The sequence below is a fragment of the Serinus canaria genome, chromosome 1A (assembly GCF_022539315.1).
Source record: "Serinus canaria isolate serCan28SL12 chromosome 1A, serCan2020, whole genome shotgun sequence".
Classification (NCBI taxonomy): Eukaryota; Metazoa; Chordata; class Aves; order Passeriformes; family Fringillidae; genus Serinus; species Serinus canaria.
In genome coordinates, this window is record NC_066314.1 from 56853748 (window position 1) to 56873961 (window position 20214).

General features: G+C 43.3%; 1 protein-coding gene across 1 annotated transcript in view; it reads left to right on the forward strand.

Annotated features, from left to right (window-relative positions):
• ITPR2 (inositol 1,4,5-trisphosphate receptor type 2) overlaps positions 1 to 20214 on the forward strand; it is a 242864-nt gene that overhangs the window by 208967 nt on the left and 13683 nt on the right. Inside the window, exons 52-55 of the mRNA XM_018918626.3 lie at positions 1929 to 2021; positions 6475 to 6602; positions 7932 to 8097; positions 9328 to 9488. Coding sequence (XP_018774171.1) covers positions 1929 to 2021; positions 6475 to 6602; positions 7932 to 8097; positions 9328 to 9488 — 548 coding nt within the window. The remainder of the gene's footprint in view (positions 1 to 1928; positions 2022 to 6474; positions 6603 to 7931; positions 8098 to 9327; positions 9489 to 20214) is intronic.

Sequence of the window (20214 nt, forward strand, 5' to 3'; positions counted from 1 at the left end):
TGTATAGGTTTGTTTTAGTCTGGGCTTATTTGTTGAAATGCTAAAATCTAACACATTTGATTTATCATGTTTGCTTCACAAACTCCTGATAACGTTAAAAAAAAAAATCTGTATTTCCTAAAAATCTTCCTAAATGAAAAGCAGCTCCAAGTGGATTGTATTGGTTCTCATCCCACATTAAAAGCAGCTCATAGTAATTTCTGTGTACTGTATGAGGCATGTGATCTTAACATGTTCATTAGCTGTATTCATTTCATTACTTTTTAAGCTTCATCCAGCAGAAATTTATTACAAAATCCACATTTCTACTGATTCATCTATTAACTTCAGTGTGAATTTCATGATCACCATGGTTAGTGTATAATCCTGGCTTCAGTAAAGTCATTGGGAGGTTTGGAACCAGTTTTAAAAAGGCCAGGATTTCAGCTTTCTGGAATGAGAGAATTTAGCAAAGTGAATAGAGAGTTACAAACTTGCTTTGCTAGAAAAGAGCCAGGTCTGGTCTGTTGAGGGCTTTGTGTGTGCTGCCAACCAGCCTGCTGGGAGCATGGGCAGGGGAGTAACAACTGGCCACAGAGAAATACTTGAGAATAGCTGCTGATTAAATTCCTCGAGGCATGATTTTCCCAAATGCTGAGCTATTCAGACCTGTACACAAGCACAGAACTGGTGGAACCCAGCTGGGGCTGTGTGCACTCAGTGTTTGCCAGCCTTTCCCTGAAGTTGTTTTTCCAGGATTTAAAGCTCACAAACAAGGCAAAGGTCATTCAAGACTCATGGGCCTGGCGTCTTTCCGCAGCTGGTTCAAAACCATATGAAAAAAAAGGAACCTGACAGATTTCTTTAGCGTACTGTGATTTTTTTGTAAATTTTTTTTTTTCTACCACTGATCATCCATTAGGGGCTAAATTGGCTTATATTTGACTTACCATTCATTTTTGGGACAGAACTTAAGGTGTGAAGTTTCACTTTGAAGCATAGTTGTGACCATCTTAATAGAGCAGGCTACACACAGTTCTGGTCTGATCCAGGGCAGCAGCTCCTGTGTGTTTGTGTTGCTTCTGTTGAGTTCTTGGCAGATTTTTGTGGTGTGGGTATGTTCTTGCTGGCTTCATACATTGCCATTTCTGATCAAAAACTCATCAAGAAAATATGCTGACTGCATGTTGATGGAACATTATGCTTCCCAGGACAAGTGCTTTAAATTTTTTCTTTATAAAGTAGCAGAAAGAGTAAGTCAGAGTGCATGTTTTCTGCATTACACACACTGTCTTAGGCTGTTATTTTGTTGTGTAGTTTTGCCTTCATTTTTTTCTCCTTAAACCTTTTTGTATCTCTAATTTGAAATGCAGAAAATTGTTGAAGGTGCACAAGAGAAAATTGGTTTGATAAAATCAAGCTGATGTACACATTTACCACTTTGGGAATGTTAAATTAGTGTTTTACACAAACCCATACATATTTACAAATGAGTACCAAACTGTGTTATAATCCTTGAAAACCCTTAAATATTCTACATTCAGGATAACTGAATGTCAGCTTGGTGTCCTTCTTGTCAGCTTTTGTGAATAATTTATCTAATGGTTTTTAAAACTGACATTATTTTCATATCTGACAGTTGTTTGTTGCTTTGAATATATTTTGTGCTCACCAGAAGCAGCCGCATTTGATGTAGATTCATTAATTTCAGGAGATGAAATGGGAATAGCTGTGATATTCAGTAAATATAAAACTGTGTTTTTGTTCATTGTGATTGCTTTGAGCTGTTGAGGCAGAATCTTTCAAGGAGGGAGGAATTGCTGGTGTAATTTGTTTTGTTTTCCCTTCTTAACTCTCCAACCTGGTGCTTCGCTCCTAGGAAATAATGATTTAAAACTTAACATCAATGTAGTGCCTGTCTTTTTGTCAACATCCTGCCTTTTCCACAGATATTGGTGAAGTTCCCACTACAACCCTGACATCAATGATGGGAGCCTGTGCAAAGGAGAACTGTTCCACGAGCATCCCAGCTCTGAAGCCAGGTCAGTACAGAACTTCCCTCAGACCGATGATCACTTAGAGCCAAGGGATCCCTGGAAATATTCAAGGCCAGGTTGGATGGGGCTTGGAGCAGCCTGGTCTAGTGGAAGGTGCCCCTACCCATGGCAGAGGGCTGGAATGAGATGATCTTTGTGGTCCCTTCCAACCCAGACCTGTGGTTCTGTGATTCTCTGATCTGTGTGTTGCTGTTGCAGGGACTTCTGCTGGTGTGAGAAGTGACAATGACTCTTGTGAGTCAGAAGTGCTCAACTTCTGCAAGGCTTGGAGCTTAGTTGGCAGCTTTGTTGTTAACGGGAGTGCTTCCCACGCCTGATTTCCAAATGCACTGACATTAATTTTGTTATTAAAAGGGCTTGCTGAATCATTATGCTTGAATGTACAGGTTGCTTCTTGCCAAGTGACTTAGCAGAGAGAAGCAGCTTGTCTGCAGCATCCTCACCTGCACACACTGAGCCGCTGGTAGATCCAGTTAGGGCCACAGAGATTCATTTTCATGGCATAGCATAGCTATCAGCAAGCTTCTGTGTATTTTTTCTATATGCATCTGGGCCAAGGCTGTATTGTAGCCAGAAGACCTAAGAACCCAGATCCAGGCCCACATGTCTGTCTGTCTCCCCTGTTCCCATGGGGCACAGTCTAGTTGAGGTGGCTGGTGTTTCAGTGCAGGTCTTAAGTTCGGTTGGATATGTTGTGGCCTTTGCAGTGGAGGTGTGTGCACAGTGGATGGTCTGCAGGCTCAAAGTATTTATTGCCACAGTTGCCTGTGGTTGCTGGGGGCTGAGAGTGAGGACATAAATGGTCCCTTACTGTGTGCCAGTATAGTGTTGTTTCATAAGCTTTATTCTTCCAATAATTTTTGAGTTTTTAGGATCAAAGCCTTCAGGGAGAGGGCTATAAAAGCAGGCTTTTTCTCCCCAGCTGGTGTGTAAACAGGCCTCATAAACAACATGGGAAGCTGTCTGGCTAGATAGAGAAAACAGTCTAAGAGCTATTGGCAAAGCTGCTGCATTCAAAGAGCAATCAATCAGTCAAAAAAGATGCAGTATGGCTTTTGCCAAGCTCTTTAAATGATAGAAATCTCACATTTCTCATTGTTTGGGTACTGCTCCTTTAAAATCAAACCATAATGAAAGAGGGTTGACAAAACAACTAAGTTCACTCTTACTTAATCTTGAAGAGATTTTATTTATCCCATATCATTAAAACCCACCAACATTCAGCAAGAGCAGTTTTGCTCGCCTTACCCACCTGGTCAAAAGAATTGTTCTACTTTCTGTCTTTTCCTGGGACAGATTTCCTCTCTGGCAAAAGTATGAGCATGGTGGAATGCAAAGGCATGAGATCACCATCCCTGGAACTGTTCAAAAGCTGTGGGGATGGGGAATTTGGGATGTGGTTTAGTGGGGGACATGGCATGGTTGGGTGAGTGGTTGGACTCGGTCTCAGAGGTCTCTCCCAGCTTTAATGGTGCTATGATTCAGTGAGATTTGGGGAGTTTCACATTGCAGCACCAGAGAAGTCCACAGCTGTGTGTGGGAGAGAGAAAATGTTCTCAGTAGCATCTCAGGTCCCGAGTGAGACGGGAATTACATTGCTTTTCAGATCAGATCACTGCTGATTGTTTATTCTGATGGCACTCTGCTTCTTCCTTGGGTTTCACTGGTGGAGCCTGTGCCCATTCATTGCTCTTCCAGCTGAGGGAGCTGCCTGAGGAGGCAGTGTGCTGTGCCCAGGGAGCCTCCCCTCTCTGCAGCCTGCTGCTCACTGCTGCTCTGGGCTGTCAGCATGAAAATACTTCATCTCTTCTGCCTCAGAATCTCCCTCTCTCCACTCCAAAGACATTTCCATAGCACTTCAGTCTATGCCTGGTGAAGTCCCTGATCACTTAAAGGAAGTTCACATCCTACAGTACATACCTCCTCATCCTCTGCAGCCCACAGAGACCTGTGCTAGAAAGGTGCACAGATACCTGTCTGTAAAATGGGACATTTCCAAAGAGCCATGCCACTGCCAGGCCTGGTCCTGCCTTGTGCAAGTTCTGCTGGATCCACGTGGGCACAGGTGTGTCTCAGCTGATGTGCTTGTGTGGCCCAAGCAACTGTGGGCCATCAGATGAGGATTTTTGAAGTCAATGTCCCTGTTACCCTGTGATTAACATTGTGGAGCAGTCTTAGCACTTAACCTGTTTTGCCTGAATTATATTTAATCAGAATATGGCCTGGCTAATGCTGTCCAGACCCTCACAAACCACTATCCAGGGTGGAACTGCTTGCAAATAACCCCTTCTGAACCTCATTAATGTCAATATTGGGTCCTTAACAAAAATGCACTCTACAGATCCACTCCTTTCTTTCAAGTATGGGCATAGCTGGTGCCTAGAGGGGCTGAGCCTGCACTGCATTGAGAGCAGACAGCTGAGGCAGAACATGTGCCTGTAGGGTTGCCTGGCTCCCAGCTTGAAGGCAGCTCCACATCTGGGAGTGGAATAGAACAGTAAAAATGATGTCTGTACATTCCCCACAGCCTACATTGCTGCACTAGAGGTTTCTGCCAACTTTGGGCTGTCTGGCTCTCTGGCAAAGATCCTGCAACCTGAGCTTGCTTTTCTGGGAGCTTTTCTGGCTGGAATGCTGATGTTCTGTGTTGCAAGATGTGCAAGGTGATGTATCTTTTTCTCTGAAGCCTGGCTTGCTCTGAATTAGCATCTCAGTGGACAGGGAGAGTTGGGTGTTAGTGCTGCTGGTAGATAATTCCCTCTTCAATTCTCAGCCCCGGATTATCCTCTCTGTTCACCAGAATCTGATCATCTGCTGCTTCCAGCACCTGAGTCTGGTCTTGTGAACAGAGAAAATATTGTAGTTGCCTGAAAGAAATAGAAGCTGTGGCTTTTTTGAAGGCTTTTTATTTATTTTGTGGATGGTCTCCTTCTCAAGCAAAAAAAAAAAAAAAAAAAAACAAGATGGAGTATTGTTTGAAAGGAGGGAATAATAGCAGGATACAACAGCAAAGATTCGTTGGTATGAATAACATCACTGTGCTAGTAAAATAATCTAGGTATGACAGGATAAAAAAGGTTTCTTGTTTCAATCCTTTCAGTTTCAATATTTAAGCAGTTATTTTAAAATCCAGGATTATTTGTGGGAGTACTGTCTGTAATGACCATATAGTTTAACAGGGAAGTCTGTCCTGATGTCTGCTTTTGCTTTTCTTTTTGCTCTAAGTTCCTTCAGTAGGGAGTTCTTTCTCATTTAATTTGCCTGTGAAGCAGAAGCAGTGGTGGCAAAAGCAGCAGACACCAGTGCTGTCTTGCCCATCCCAGCCAGGATACATGCACCACAGTCTGGGAACCCAAATCCAAAATTAAATTTAAATCCAAATTACTTGTTTGCAATGTGAGTGCTTGCAGTCAATTCAATTTATCAGAGTCTATCTCAGTGGCCCAGATGTGGTGGTTTGGGGCTGTTAAATATGTGCTTCAGTCAGCTCTCACAGCAGGATGTTGTTATTTATTAAACTCTGTTACAATGAGTGCATGGAGCACAGCGAGTGTGAATCGCTGCCTTCCCCCCCAAGCAAGCGTGTCCCTGAAGAGGAAGGAAGGCAGGAGGAATGGCAGTCACAGCGCTGACCCTTCAGCACAGGCCAGCAGGACACAGGGAACAGCTCAAGCAGGGCTCTTCAAAGGGAGGCTGTGGAAGCAGTGAGTATGTGATGGGAGGGACTCTGGCCAAGGTGGGCCGAGTCCCCTGGGGTTTGGTGTTCCAGCCCAGCTCCTCTGCACGTTCAAATATCTCCTGTACAATAGTACCCTCTGTGGCTCGGCCAAAACCACACAGCAGCTCTGCAGCACAGATAAGAACAGAATCCAAGTTTTCAGGCTGAGGCCAGGGAGAGCCTTTCATTAAATGTCTGTCAGAGCTGTGCTTGGGCACGTGTGCTGGTGGAAAGATCACGGACAGACTGACTCGAACAAAAGCCAGCCTCTCCTTAATGGCTTGAAATGCTAACATGACTTGGCTTCTACATGAGTAGGTAGAGGAATGATTTCACAGGAAGACAATCCTTTTACAAATGTGCTTCTAATTCTCTGTTAATGTTGCTTCTTGTCTATGCTGCATTTTTAGGGGGCCCACTGGAAAAGCAGTGGGAGGACTGCAAGGAGAAGGGGTGCTCCCATGAGCAGACATGGTGGCTCTGTGTCATTAACAGCTCTGGTGGGAGCCCTGCTTGTGATTTTCTCCATCTCTCTTCAGGCTAAGTGTGCCTGATGTGCCTAAGTATGTCACCAGCAGGGATGTGCACATGGGTGGGGATGATCAATGAGGTTCTGCATGAGAAATACGAGAGGCAGATGTGTCTTGCAGTTGCTTTCTCACACAGAATTGTGGCTTTGTTTGATGAGTGATTGTTTGATGCTGTGGTTCCTGTTCGCAGGTGAAAAAGAGGAGGATGGAGTAGAAAGGACCTGTGACACCCTGCTCATGTGCATTGTGACCGTGTTAAACCAAGGCCTGCGCAATGGTGGTGGTGTGGGAGACGTGCTCAGAAAGCCTTCCAAAGATGTGAGTGTTTTGGCTCAGGAAATGCATTACTCCCTGAGCATCTCATGAATGCCAAAGTCAATTTTTGGAGGTTATAGACAGTGTTTGTATCTAGTCTGATCTCATGTCACACAGTTGTTTAATCCTTGTGATTTTTAGATCCCAGATGGGATATTTAATGGGAAGAGCTAGACTTGGTGTGATGATGATGCTTGAAGAAAGGATTTCTAGGTAGTTGCTTACCACTTCTGGAAAAATGCAGAATATCATACCCTTCAAAGAACTGCTAAGAAGTCAGCCCTGGGAAGCACATCTGCAGTGCTGTGTCCAGTCTTGGGCTCCTCAGCATGGGAGAGACAGGGAATTCCTGGACTGGGGCCAGTGGAGGATGCAGAGATGATTTAGGCCTGGAGCATCTCTGGCAGGGAAAGGCTGAGGGAGCTGGGGCTGTCCAGCCTCGAGAGGAGCCCCAGCTGAGAGGGGCCCTCAGCCCTGGGTGTCCCTGACGGCAGGGAGGGCTCCGAGCAGGGCCCAAGCTCTGCTCCAGGGGCCCAGCAATGGCACCAGAGGAACGGGCAGGGACTGAGCCCAGGAGGTTCCACCTGAACATTTTAGTTTATATTCAGCATGGCACCTGCCCTGGAATAGGTCCTGTTGTTTACTTGTACTCAACCAGCATGAAGATCAAACCAGAATTTAATCTCTTGTGGCATATTTTCTCCTCCAGAAGTTTCCTCAAAAATGCAGTTCATTTAAGGACCTCCCTTAATATTTGGGTGGTTTCATAGATTTTTATTTACGTTCAAAAAGAACATCACAAATAAAGGCAATCTAGCAGCACTTTGCTTGATGAACCACACCATACATGTTATAAATAAATTCAGGATAAAGGATCTCAGCAGGGCTTGCAAGAGCCCAGAGACAGCTCAGATCTGGATGGAAGATCTCTCTGTGCTGGTTGTAGGAGTCTCACAGACTGGGGGGTTCTGCAGGAGCCAAAATTTATCCCCAGTGGAGTCTGTAAGCACTTACAGACTTTCAAAATGCCCTTTGAAATTGACCCTTGCCACTTAGCAGCTCTTAAATGCTAATTATATTGACGCACTCAACAAAGGGTGGTGCTGTTATTCCTGTGAATGTGTGGGAAATGGAGCAATTGGGTGACTTCAGGTTTCTATCATGGTTAAGGAAAGGACTTGGGTAGTCCCTCCCTAGTCCTGTGAGTAAGGCTAGCAGAATTTGGCATATGAAAAGAAAGAACCGTAGCTTTGCTTGAGCTAATGTGAAAATGTTGTTTAATATTTTAGATTTGTGCTATTTTTATACCTTATTGCAACCTTTCTATTGCAGGAGCCCTTGTTTGCTGCACGAGTTGTTTATGATCTTCTGTTTTACTTCATTGTCATAATTATTGTTCTCAATCTGATCTTTGGAGTCATCATTGATACATTTGCTGATCTCAGGAGTGAAAAGCAGAAAAAGGAGGAGATACTGAAGACCACCTGTTTTATCTGTGGTAGGTGTTACTGATCTCTTGAGATATTTGAGGGTGAAAGGAGTGAAAATGAACTAGTCCTCAATAAATAAAGCTTAGACCCCAGGTGTGGTTATCTTCTACAAGGAAACCCTAAAAATTCCAGAGGCTGATTCTAAATTTCTTCCCTCTCAGTGGGAGACAGATTTGGTTTATGAATCAAAAGCTAGCTTTGCTGAGAGGTGGCTTCACAGTCTCCACCCAGAATCTGAGGCAGAAGAGCTGTGTCTCACGCTTGCATCATCACCAGTAATGGAGATGGGGCAGCTGCTGACTCTGTTTCTCAGAGCTTGCTGCAGATGAAAGTGCAGCTTCTATTTCACAGCACAGGGCATTCCAGAGGGGGAGCATAGCAAGAGCTGCCCATTTCAGAAGGTGATATGAAGCAGGGAACAAAAGAGTTCAGTGGAAATCATCCCCACAAAGCCCACGGAAAATCACACTTACTTTGAAATGCACTCACAAAGAGGGGCAGACCTTCACTCCCTGGGGAAGACACCTGCTTTTTTGTAGGCTGGGTGCTGTTTCCATGGTGGTTGTACGGACAGGGATGAATGCTGTGCAGAGCACTACATGTCTTTAGTGTCTGTGGACAGGAAATCCAGGGAGGCAAACACTGGTGATTCCTCTCCTTCCTCACTTCTGGTATTCTTCAGAGATCTGGACCATTACAGGGAAAAATAAAAAATAATTCTTATGACTACAGCTTTGTAAAGACTGTGTGACAACAGAGCTGCAGGGACTCACCCTCTCTGCCAGGTTTAAGCCCACAAACAATCTCACTGAAGCTTAAGTGGGACTTTTTATATGTTTGATGCTGAAAGCGTGCATAAATCTTTGGAAGATCAGAGCCTGGACTGCACACTATGTGCTTCCCAGTATACATCTAGAAAGAGCCAGAGCCAACACTTGTAAAACACTTTATGGCCCTCAGCATAGAAGGCTCTGTAAAACTGTAACATATTTATTATATTGTTATTGTTATTAAGAGGAAATATCACAAAAGAGAATAAATGCTGCGTTGAAAGACTTCTGTCAGGACTGCCTTCTGGCCTGGTATTTCTTGCCTGGCAGTTATGGCTTTTAAATTAAGATCTTTCAAATTTATGATCCTTTAAATTAAGTTAGGTTCCTTTCTCTAACATATTTAACAGATTTGTGTATTTTTTGTTGAAGTTTGTTTTTTGGCTTTATGTTCTTCTCTTTTTGCAGGACTGGAGAGAGACAAATTTGATAACAAGACCGTTTCGTTTGAGGAGCATATAAAGGCAGAACACAACATGTGGCATTATTTGTACTTTATAGTTCTTGTTAAAGTTAAAGATCCAACTGAATACACTGGCCCGGAGAGCTACGTGGCACAAATGATTGTGGTAAGTCAATTTGGGCAAGTGCTTTATGCAACTGAGAGATGCTCCTTGCAGCTAGGGCAGAGAATATCTTTCTTTCCCCCTCTCTCTGAACAATAGGAGGCATCGATCTGTGTTTTAAAGATCTTTTCACATGTCTTAGTCTGCAAAAAAACCTGGCTTTAAACATAATGAAAAAGATGAAGGTGCAGGCCTCAGTCTCCAGTTTGGTGTCGGTGCTCTCATGTGCTGTGGGTTCTGCTGCCTCATTAGGCAGAGCTGAGGCAGGAGAGCATGCATCATAACATCTGCTGCTGCTCCAGCTTTGTCCAGTGTCTCTGGGCTGCTGTCCAGAAAAATAACATCTCTTGCTGCATCCTGAAACGTGGGGTCAGTGCTCAAGGCTGGTGCTTTTCTCCCATGGCTGCTCTGAACAAGCTAGTGAAAAAACCAAACAGAGCAGCCACAGGGATTTGAAGAGCCACAGAAACTGCCATGTGAAGCAGGGAGAGTACTTGGATTCAGAGAGAGAAATGTGATGATGCTGGGCCAGAGAGGTGTTCGATTACATTTTGTTTCCAGAGGGTTCATTCTGCTCAGTGAGAGGAGGGATTATCAAGGCTGCCTGGCTTGGGGCTTCAATTTTGATGAATTCTGCCTGCCTGCTGGGATATTCTGGTGCAGCATTTTCTTCCTGTGGACTTGCTGGCAGGTATTGCAGTGCTCAGGGCCTGTGCCAAGCTCTGTGGTTGCAGAGCTGGCATATGTCTGAGTCCCGGAGGAGGCTGTAACCAAGCGCGCATCAGGCTTCGCTGTTTCTGCACTTCTGGAGCCACATTTCTTATCAAGACTATCTCCCTGCTATCCCTCATCAAGGCTTTGGCTGGACATACTACCCAACCTCATTACTGAGGTGCTGGTGGCCTTTTACTCCCCAGTTTAGCCAAGGGGAAGATTCTTCTTCTTTCACTTCAGCTGTCGTCAGGTCAGGCACCAGGTTTCAATCGATCCCAGCTCCTTTCTGCCTTGACAGTGCAGACAGCTGGGTTATTTATTCTGCCTTCAGATGGGTGTCCAGGATAGCTGGGCTGACTCACCTTTCTCACTCTATTGAAAGCCCAAATGGTTAGTTTAGACAAGGTGCCTAATTGGGAGCAGGCTAAAATTAGAGCTGACTGCCATGCACTGTGCAGGCTTATGCAGAGCTTACCTTGAAGAACTCATATCAGTGGAAATGGTGGTGTTTAGACAGGAGTGTATGCTTGATTGCTGCAGTTAAATTGAGCTTTTGTAAGTGCTATTGCCACTAGAAGGGAAGGTGCCATGGCAGGTGAGGGAAATCAATGCTCGGGTGCAGAGGAACAGCCTATTTCCTTCAATTTTGAACCATCAGTCTCATTGCCCAGCTCAGAGTGTTTATGCTGTAGGCAGTAATGGATCTACATTTCTGCAGTTTGGTGGGTGAGGTAGAAAACCTAAAACAAATCCTTGTAGACTCTGTTGCATTATGAGAAATTATTCATAGTGGCAAGTTGTCCTGTTACCTGTGGAAATATTTTAGCTTATGTCTGAAATACATTTTAATTTCTGGAACCAGACTCTGGGGCCTGTCTCATTTTTTCATTCCTCCTCTTCCTCTCCCTGCAGTGTTTGTAGGATTTTAAAAGTTTGTGGTATGTATGTTAAGTATTAATGTTTAATTCCAAGGGATGCATTAATATTCATAGTAAGCATATTCGTCCTGTGGAAGCAGTGGTTTGACTTTTCTGATGTGTAATTCACTAATGTATTTTACTTCTGCATTAATGGCTGGAACTCCTTTTTGAATATCTAAAACAGAAAAGCACCAAAAACTAACGCGACTCCAGGCACTGCACTGATTTCCCAAAGCCCCTGTTCCTCTAAGTCAGAAGGCTGGCAGTTTAAGTGGGTAGCAGTAATCCAGATTTTGGGATTATTAAACTCTCTTTTTCCAGTTAAAGGTTATTTTGGATGCTGGAGAGGTACCTATGGATCAAGAAATGTAAAGCTTGGGATGAAAGTATAACGGGTGGAGTGGGAGAAAAAGGAGAAATAAATGGTTGAACAAACTACAAGTGTCTGGTATGGGATTAGTAGTTGTGTCTTTGTGTAGTTTAAATTCCTAGTATGAAATCCAGGGAAGATGTGCTGCATAGCAAAAGCAACTGGAACTTCTTAAGTGAACAAAAAAAGGACACTTTCTCTTGGAGCCAGAGAATTTACTGTGTGCCACATGCTACAAGGAATACTAAGCAATTAAAGAAAATAATCTGACTGCAGGAATGAAGTATGATATTTGACTGGAAGAAGAGATTAGAGATACAGCTTTGCTTAGGACCAAAAGAAAAGTCAAAAGGAAAACTCTCAGAGGCAGTTTGGCAGCTGTCAGACATATGAGCTGCTGTAGCAAATGTGTTTGGTGTGTCCCAAACACAGCCTGATAATAATGCATTACACCACAAGCATGTGAGATGTGCTGCATTCCATGCACTAATTAAGCCTGAGCGTGGCTTTTGTCATGAAGACAGATAAACTGATTCAGACTCTGTGACAGCCTGAAAGCTGTGTGACCACCCTTGTGATGCTGGGAGAGGTGACCAAGTCCCAGGTAGGAGAGCACATCCTGGTTAGGATCTGGCAGAAAAGAGACTTGAAATTAACTTTTCACAAGGGACTTGCTGATGGAATTGACTCATTGCTGAAAAAAGGCTTGTTGGGGGTGTATGGGATTGCAGGAAATATTTCTAAATATGGGTGGTTGGGATAGCAGGACCTCTTTGAAAAGGACAAGGTGGAATGAGATTTTGTATTTCATACTATACAGAATATGGCTGAAAAAACTCTGTGAATCATAATCCTGAAAGAACTCTCTTCATTCTAATTGTTATGATCAGGAATACCTTCTGTGGCTGCTTCTGTAGCTTTAATGGATTCTGTGGAATTTAATGGAGTTCTGTTTTTTCACAGCCAAATCACTTAAGGAGAAGTTCTGCCCAAATCCAGTCTTCAAGTCCTTCAATACACATAGGTCAAAATTTTGGAATATGCTGCAGTAACTTTAACAGAGAGTAGAGTTTAGCTCCAAGTATCATCCTCACTGTCCCTACAACTGCAGTAAGGAACCAATTATTATTTGCATTTGCCTACTCCTGTCTTACAAAGTATTGCAAAAAGTAACATTGGAATAATGATCAGTATTAACTAAGCACCAGGAAAAGCATTTGCAATTTCTGATAGTCCTTTTCTCTATTGCCCACCCTCGTCAGAGCCGAAAAATATGACTGTCTGCTTTGTGACTCTCAGTCTTCTCTATGTATCATTTGTCCAGCAAACAGTGCAGCATCTGGTTGGAAGGTATGCTGATAGCACAACAGATAAAAAAAATACTGTGGTTTCCTTGCTTTGGAATGTTATTTGAAAGGCTGCCAAAATGATGGCAGCCTTTCAAATACACATCATCGTTCACCTCTCCAGTTTTTCAGCTCAGGAAGGGGAAAGAAACATGTGGGTGATGTTGTACACACTCCTCACTCAAATGGAAGATTCTTGCAGACTTCTAAGTTCACTTGTATTTCTGTTCCAGGGGTGGTTTGCTCCAAGGCATTCCCATTATCTTGCATGTCTCTGGCTTCAGATGACCTTGGGGTAGAGGACTTCTTTTGCTTTCTTGCTCTGGACTGTGGACATTGTCTCTGCAAACTCCTGGTGTTCCCTGTGATTTTGATTTCCCCAGAAGCTCTCTGTTTGCTTCAGTGCTTAGCATAGTGCTCTGAGCAGTGATTGAAGTAGTCAGGACCTATCCAGCTTTCATAAAGAAAGGTATTAATTTTTCTGGGTTTTTTTTTTCTATTTAGAAAAAAGCATCAAGCATAAAATGTATTCTAAAGCAAAACACAGTTTATACACCTCGAGCTTTATGGAGATGTTGGTGGGAATAAAGCACTTCAGCTCTTCCAGTGCTGCCCTTTCTTCTTGCACACTATCTTTTATCAGTTATTGGGTGAAATATTAATGAATATTAAAGCAGGGCAGTAGGTTTTATTATCTGTTTGCTCTCCAGGCCTCTTTTATGAAGTCAGACAGGTATTATACAATTTCCGAAGAGACAGAAACTTTGAAAAGCTGGCTGCATGCCTTGTGTTTGCACTGAGAACCTGCATGAATGATTCCCCTATTGAATTTTCATTCCTGTAGAAAAACCCTGTTTATCTGGCCCATTTGACCAGAAACACCATCCCTAGCAAACCCAGAGATGCACATAGCTTGTATTACGTTGATACAGCAATCTTTAAATGTTCCTTGTGTCCATTTGTCAGAGGAGACAGTTTAATGTGATAACTGGAACAATGAAGGTTAATGTCTAAACTTTGGTACTTCTCTTTTCAGAGGTGTAATTTGTACATACATATTTTACCCAAGCCTTGACAGCTGTAAATAGTTATATGGAGGTTAGAAAAAAAAGGACATGATTATTTACTGAATTTTTTTTTGCAGCTCAACAGAGATATGAATTAGCCTATGATTTGTACCTCCATTCAATTGCAAAAGTAAAAGGCTATTGGCTTAGCAATTAAATTAGTTATTTTTCCCTTTGAAAGAATGAAAGACTTCAGCAAACGAATCCCTGGAACTTTCATTCTCACGTGCTCTGTCCACAGTTCTTAGCAAGTTTTGTAATGGCTTTTATCAGCATTAGTGCTACCTGTCATAACTACATAATTACAGCACCTAATTATATTATTACTTATTTACCCTAGTTATGTAATTGGGTGTAATTGTGCAATTATGTAACTCCTCAGTCAGCTGAAAAATGCTCTAAAACCAGCCTATGCTCCTAAGAGTAAAGGATACTGTGGTGAATTGGACATCTCTCTAGAGCAAGGCAATTTTTGCTGGGAAATTACAGGTTCTTTTCTCCATTACGGTCACTGGGACCATGAACCTTTTATTCCCATCAATGTGGCAGGGAGGAAGCAGTACAGATAGGCTGAGCAACACCAGCCTGAAATTCTGAACAATTGTCTTCTGATTCAGTTCTTTTAAAAGCATTTATGTCGCACAGCAATGACCTGCCATTGGCCGTGTGACAAAATATTTGTACTGTTTTATTTTAAATATTTTGAAGGTGTCAGCTTTTTTCATTATTATTTTTCTTTTAAATTGTTGAATAAAAGAAGTATTTAGCCATGTCACAAGGAAAAATGCATTCCCCTTTTGAAACATTCTGATTGTTTGTTTGCTGTTTTTAAATACTGAAGTTTTGAAAATTCAGCTGAATTTAGTGCTTCTTTGAGCTGGTGTTGTTGTTTCTGTTCTTCCTATCTCCAGCCTCATGCTTTTTCCTTCTTTTTCTATTAGATACCCAGAAGTGGGCGTTCAATTGAAAAGCAGTGCTGGGAACAATGCCAAATGAGCCATTGAGAAGCCTCACAATAGTTGTCATTCTGCCCATGCTGTGTGTTGGGCAGCGCCAGCCCTTTTCCCTCGGCACCCTCCTCTCTCCTGCCTCACTGCTCTGCCTTTTGCCGTGTTCCCACCTCAGGAGGGGAGGTGTGATGTGAGCCATGGCAGCTCCTGGCTGCTCCCAGGGGTCAGGTCGTGGCCAGAGTTGCTCCGTGAGGCTGTGACCCCAAGGTACAGGAGCAGGGTGAGGGGACAGGCTCCCTCCTGGAGCCAGAGCTGCTTGCGTACATCCCCTGGCACACTTTGCAAAGGGGATTTTTTTCATCTTAGCCAACCCCAGCAGACGTAGCCGAGTGTCAAAACAGCCAAGGTGTGAGCCAAGGGCACCTACAGAGCCCAACAGCTGTGGGTCAGGAGGCTGCCTGCCCGTCCCCTCACACCTTGGGGGAGGTTGCTCCAGGGTTTCTCGGTGAGCAAAAGGCATTTCACCAATGCCAGACCCTGGTGTGCTCCCCTGATATCTGACAGAGTCAGTGGCCATCCCCGAGCAGGCCACATGGAGCTTCTAGGGGAGGCAGCTCCAAGGGAAATTCAGGCAAGAGAGGTGGAGACTGAAAAAGCGCTGTGCAGAAAGGGGAAGGCATGCTGACAGCATGGGGGTTTGTGGAACAAGCTGTTCTTTACTGCTGTCGATTTTTGTCAAAGAATGTAATAAAATTATATGTACTAAGAGGGCTGTTGACCTCTGCTCTTAAAATAAAGCTTCTTTGCAGAAGGAAGAAAAAAAGTTCTTACATCCAAAATTCTTTTCTATTGTGCTATCCATCACCCTTTTGAATTTTGGAGGTAAAAGTTTTCTCTGCTAGTTCTGTAGATACTCTTATTACATCCAAGGATCACAAAACACTGTATGGGTAGAGAGAATGACCTAAAGCAGAGAAATGTCAATCCAAGGTAGCATGAATGCTGCAGAATGGGCACTTGGGATCTCGGGAAGACACTCCCTGTGCTTTTCACATGCACTTTGGTGATTCATCCCAGACAATTCCAGGAGTTTCCTCCCCCAGATGTCCACCAGACCCTTCTGCCGAAGCGAGAGCCGAGGGGGGAGGACCAGGGATGTGTTTGTTTGCTCCTGAGCTGCTGCAGTTCACAGCCCAGAGTACTAATGTGAAAATTGATGGCCGCTGAAGTCATGCCACTCTGAACTGCACTGGTTGAGGAGAGGACACGACTCTGGTTCTGCTGCCTCTGGATAGGTGGGATAATATCAGCAAGGAGAAAGGGCACCAGCTGTTTGGAGTGACCCCTTCAGCTGCTGCAGCTGAGTCTGCCAGGGACCGTGAGCTGCTGCTCCTAAACTGGTTCACTTTAAATGAACTGTATATTTGAGGCTTCTTCATTATCATTAATTCCAGTTCAGCATGAACTTTCTGATCTTGCAACTCTTGAAAACCCTTACAGGACTTGTGCACACAAATGTTGTGCTGGAGTGGGGCATGGAGTTTATAGCTTTTGGGAAGTTAATAATGCTCCCATTGTTAGGGCTGGGTTATTTTACTTTTTAAGACTGGTTTTGCTCCAAAAACCAAAAAAGATATTATTAAAGCCAAACTTGCAAGGATGAGATGTATGTACATATCATTAAGCAATGCAACTTTTTCTTAATTACTTTTAAACGGCTGATACGATGCATGTCACGTTATGAGTAATTGCTTACCATGGCAGTAACATCCAGAGCACAAAAGCCAGCTGCTAAGTAAGACCTGAGGTCTCTGAGAAGGGCTCATTTCCTAGGAAATGCAGTGTTGGTTTTGTCTGCAGTTGGGGTTTTCATAAAATAAGCAATTAAAGAAATACACCCAAATAGATGATTTACAGCTCCCATTTTTCTGTGCTCAAAATAGGGAGTGAGTGAGAATGCAGCTCTCTGTGTCCTTCCATGTGGGCATGGGCCCTGTGGTGAGTCCAGGGCTTTGGATTAGGTGCACCAGGTCCCAGAGAAAGTTCTTCTGCATCAAGGCCTGCTCCAAATCCACAGAGGAGCTCAGAGTTGATCACTATTGAGTGATAAGGTCACTAAAATAGAGCCACCCTCAGATATCCAAGTGTTAGCCATTGAGGCACTGTTCTTTCTGCTGCTAGGTATTGAGTTATTTTTCTATTGTTGCTTTTCTTGTTCCTCAAAAATAATTCTCATTTCTGTGGGAAGACCGCTGCTATTTTTGCCTCTACACTATTATCTCATTAAAGTGCTGAACACCTCCCTCCTCACTTCATAAAATAAGCAATCACAGTAACATGCCTAATTAGCTGCTTTCTTGCTCATTTGTGTTTCTCAAAGCATGAAAAGTTAACATCACGTGAGGACTTTGCATCTTTGCACAAAGCTCATATTCTTCAAGAGAGATGAGCATCTTCTTTTCTACTTGAAGGGTTCTGCATCTTCCAGCAATGGGCTGTTTGGCCTGCCATAAATAATTTAGATGGCCTGCTTGGCTCAGTGATGCAGACATGGGTAAATAAAGGAAAAGGTGGGCTTCATTTGCTACCTCCTTGCAAAAGCTTGAGATCTGAGTGGGTTTATGTTTATACACATGTTTTTCAGACAGGCCATGGCACAGAACCCTTGTCTCTGCTCAGCCCCTCACATTCTTGTTAACTTCTAAAGCACCAAAACAATCCTGTCCATTTCCTTCTTTCCTTTAAAATCACCTCTGTGTTCACAGCTGTGGTGTAATTTCAAGTTACAGAGCAGAGCCTAAAACTCCTCAAAAGTATATTCATTGATATTTGAGGGTTTTTTTCCCCCTGGGGTCCAGAATCAGCAGTTTGATGCTACCCAGACCTAGTCTTTTTGGCCCCTGTGATACTGTGGCTCACTTGTAAGCTTAGCTTGATTTCCTCTGTATTTTCATGATTTGGCCACCTGTCTGTTTAGGCTTCAAAGATTTTGCTACAAAGTTGGGTTCTGCCTTGATAATACAGTGTAGCCACAGCCTCCTCGTCCTCATTCCAACTTCTACTTGTTCAATTTGCAAATTAAAATAAATGAGCTGAGTTGGGTTCCTGTTTGCTTGCTGCTGGCCTTAAAAACTCGAGGAGGGGTCTGGACAGGAGGCTGTGTTCCTTGAAGCTTGCACATTCCCAGGAGCAGGGAGGGGAGGGGTTCCAGCTGGAGCAGCACGAGCCTCTCTGCTGGCGGGACACGGGCTGCAGCTCCCTGCTGGAATCTGCTCCTGCCTCCACCTGCCAGAGACTGGAACTGTTAACTTTCCAGGCAGCCTGCAAAAGCCATCTTTTATCCCTTTGTTAAAGAAGCCTGTGGCTTGAGATGGATCTGTGTGTGGGCAGGCCTTTAGTATGTGATTCCAAGTGATGGAAAGGCTCTCCAAGGTACTGCATAGGCACCTACTGTTGCACTTAAAATACTGGCAGTGACAGAGCCCTGATTCTCCTGGGACTGGCTGCACAGGGCTTTGCCAGTGAAAGCTGGACCTTAACTGGCATCACTGCTAGTGATAAAAGTTGAACCCCAGAGGAACAGTGTGATGAGCAGATCCTGAAACGTGTCAACTGAATTAATTTGATTTTGCTCGATGGGAGAAGCAACAGACACAAAACACTTCAGTGCTGTTTGAGAATATTATTGCAACATTTGAAAACAATTATTGCTCTTTGTATTACAGTGGTACTGAGCCTCTGGCTGCTCGAATGGGAAAGAGACTGAAAAATTGTCTACGGCCAAGACAGATAACTGCAGATGCTGAGGAAGGGAAGGACAGTGGGGTTCCCCAAAGACATGAGGGCAGTCAGTAAAAGAACAGGGAGATGAATTTATTGCCTCACCAGGAACTACATTTAAAAGTAAATAGGCCTGAAGTTGTTGGGACTCAAAACATAGCAGTGAGATTCTGCAAGATGCAAACTAGGGAAAGGCTACAAAAAAATGCAGTTCTGCTTCTGACCTCTCACAATGCAGGGGCAGCAAGATTTGAGGGGATTTAGTGCAACATTGGCATGAGCTTGATTTACAAGATGCTACAGATATGATGAAGTTACTTCTTTGCTGAATCTATCATGGAAGGAAAAATCCACTGGCCCATATTACTCTGCATGGATAAGTTTCTGAATTTGTGTAACTTTGGTCTCATTGTGCCATTTATCTTTTGGGATCAGCTTTATGAGATTTGTGTCAGGCTTTTCTATTTGGTTGCAAGGGCTGCTTTGCAGAATCTTCTCTCTTGTGTGTGGTGGATGTGTGTATGATAAAAAGCTAAGATTGCATCATCTTTAATAAAAGCAAAGATGTATAGCCTAAAGAAATCAGATTATTTGTAGAGAAAGAAATCAATCAGGCTGGCAAATTGCATCTGTGGGAAAAAGTGCAAAATGTTTGTTTCATACAGTATTTATTGAACAAATTTGTTGAGAAGATGGTTAAAAATGCTCTACAAGAAAAAAAATAGGAACCATTTTGTTCAATTTAAATGGCATTGATGTATTTTTTACATCATGAATTCTTGCAGCATTACCAACAACAATCCCTGATAAAGTACTTTGCACAATTGCCTCACAGGGCATTTTGAGATAAAAGTATATATCGGAGATTGTGAAGTGGCTGCATCCAATTTATATATAATGGAACCCACTGCAACCATCCTCCAAAATTCAATAGATCAGGAATCACATTACACTTCTGTGAGTTTGGGGTATAAGGAGCTCTAAAGAGCCTCCAAAACAAACAGGCAGCTTTAAATCATGTTTAATGAACCCTGTGTGTTTTATACACATGTGATTAAAATGTTTTGTTTCTGTTTTTCATTTTGCTGGGTGATGCGGAAGGAAAATCCTAAGTTCAGGCCTGTGAAACTGATCATCTGCTTGTTCTCAAGCGAAAATTCAGTTTAACTGAACACAGCAAACCATTTAAAATGCTGGACTGAAAGAAAACAAAAAAGAAAAAGCAGATCTGTACAGAGGATCCATAATATTTCCTAGCAAAAGCACTAAATGAAAATGCAGTATAGGCAGATATGGTCATTCAGTACCATGCTGGTTTTTTCTTTTATTCATCAATGCCTGCAGCCTTGAAAACAACCCACAGTAGACACAAACCTGAACAAGTAGAGGACTCAGTTTTGCTGTTTCCCACCTATTTCCTGAAGGGAATAAAAGTGCAAATGGATAGGTGGCACCCTGTGTGCTGCAGCCAGACCTGCTATGAAGCCAGTCCTTGGCCATCGTGCCTGCATGGGCAAAGGCCTGTTCTTGCTGTGCAGAGGGAGCCACAGGCAGGCCTTTGAGCAGAGCAAGGGGTCAGAGA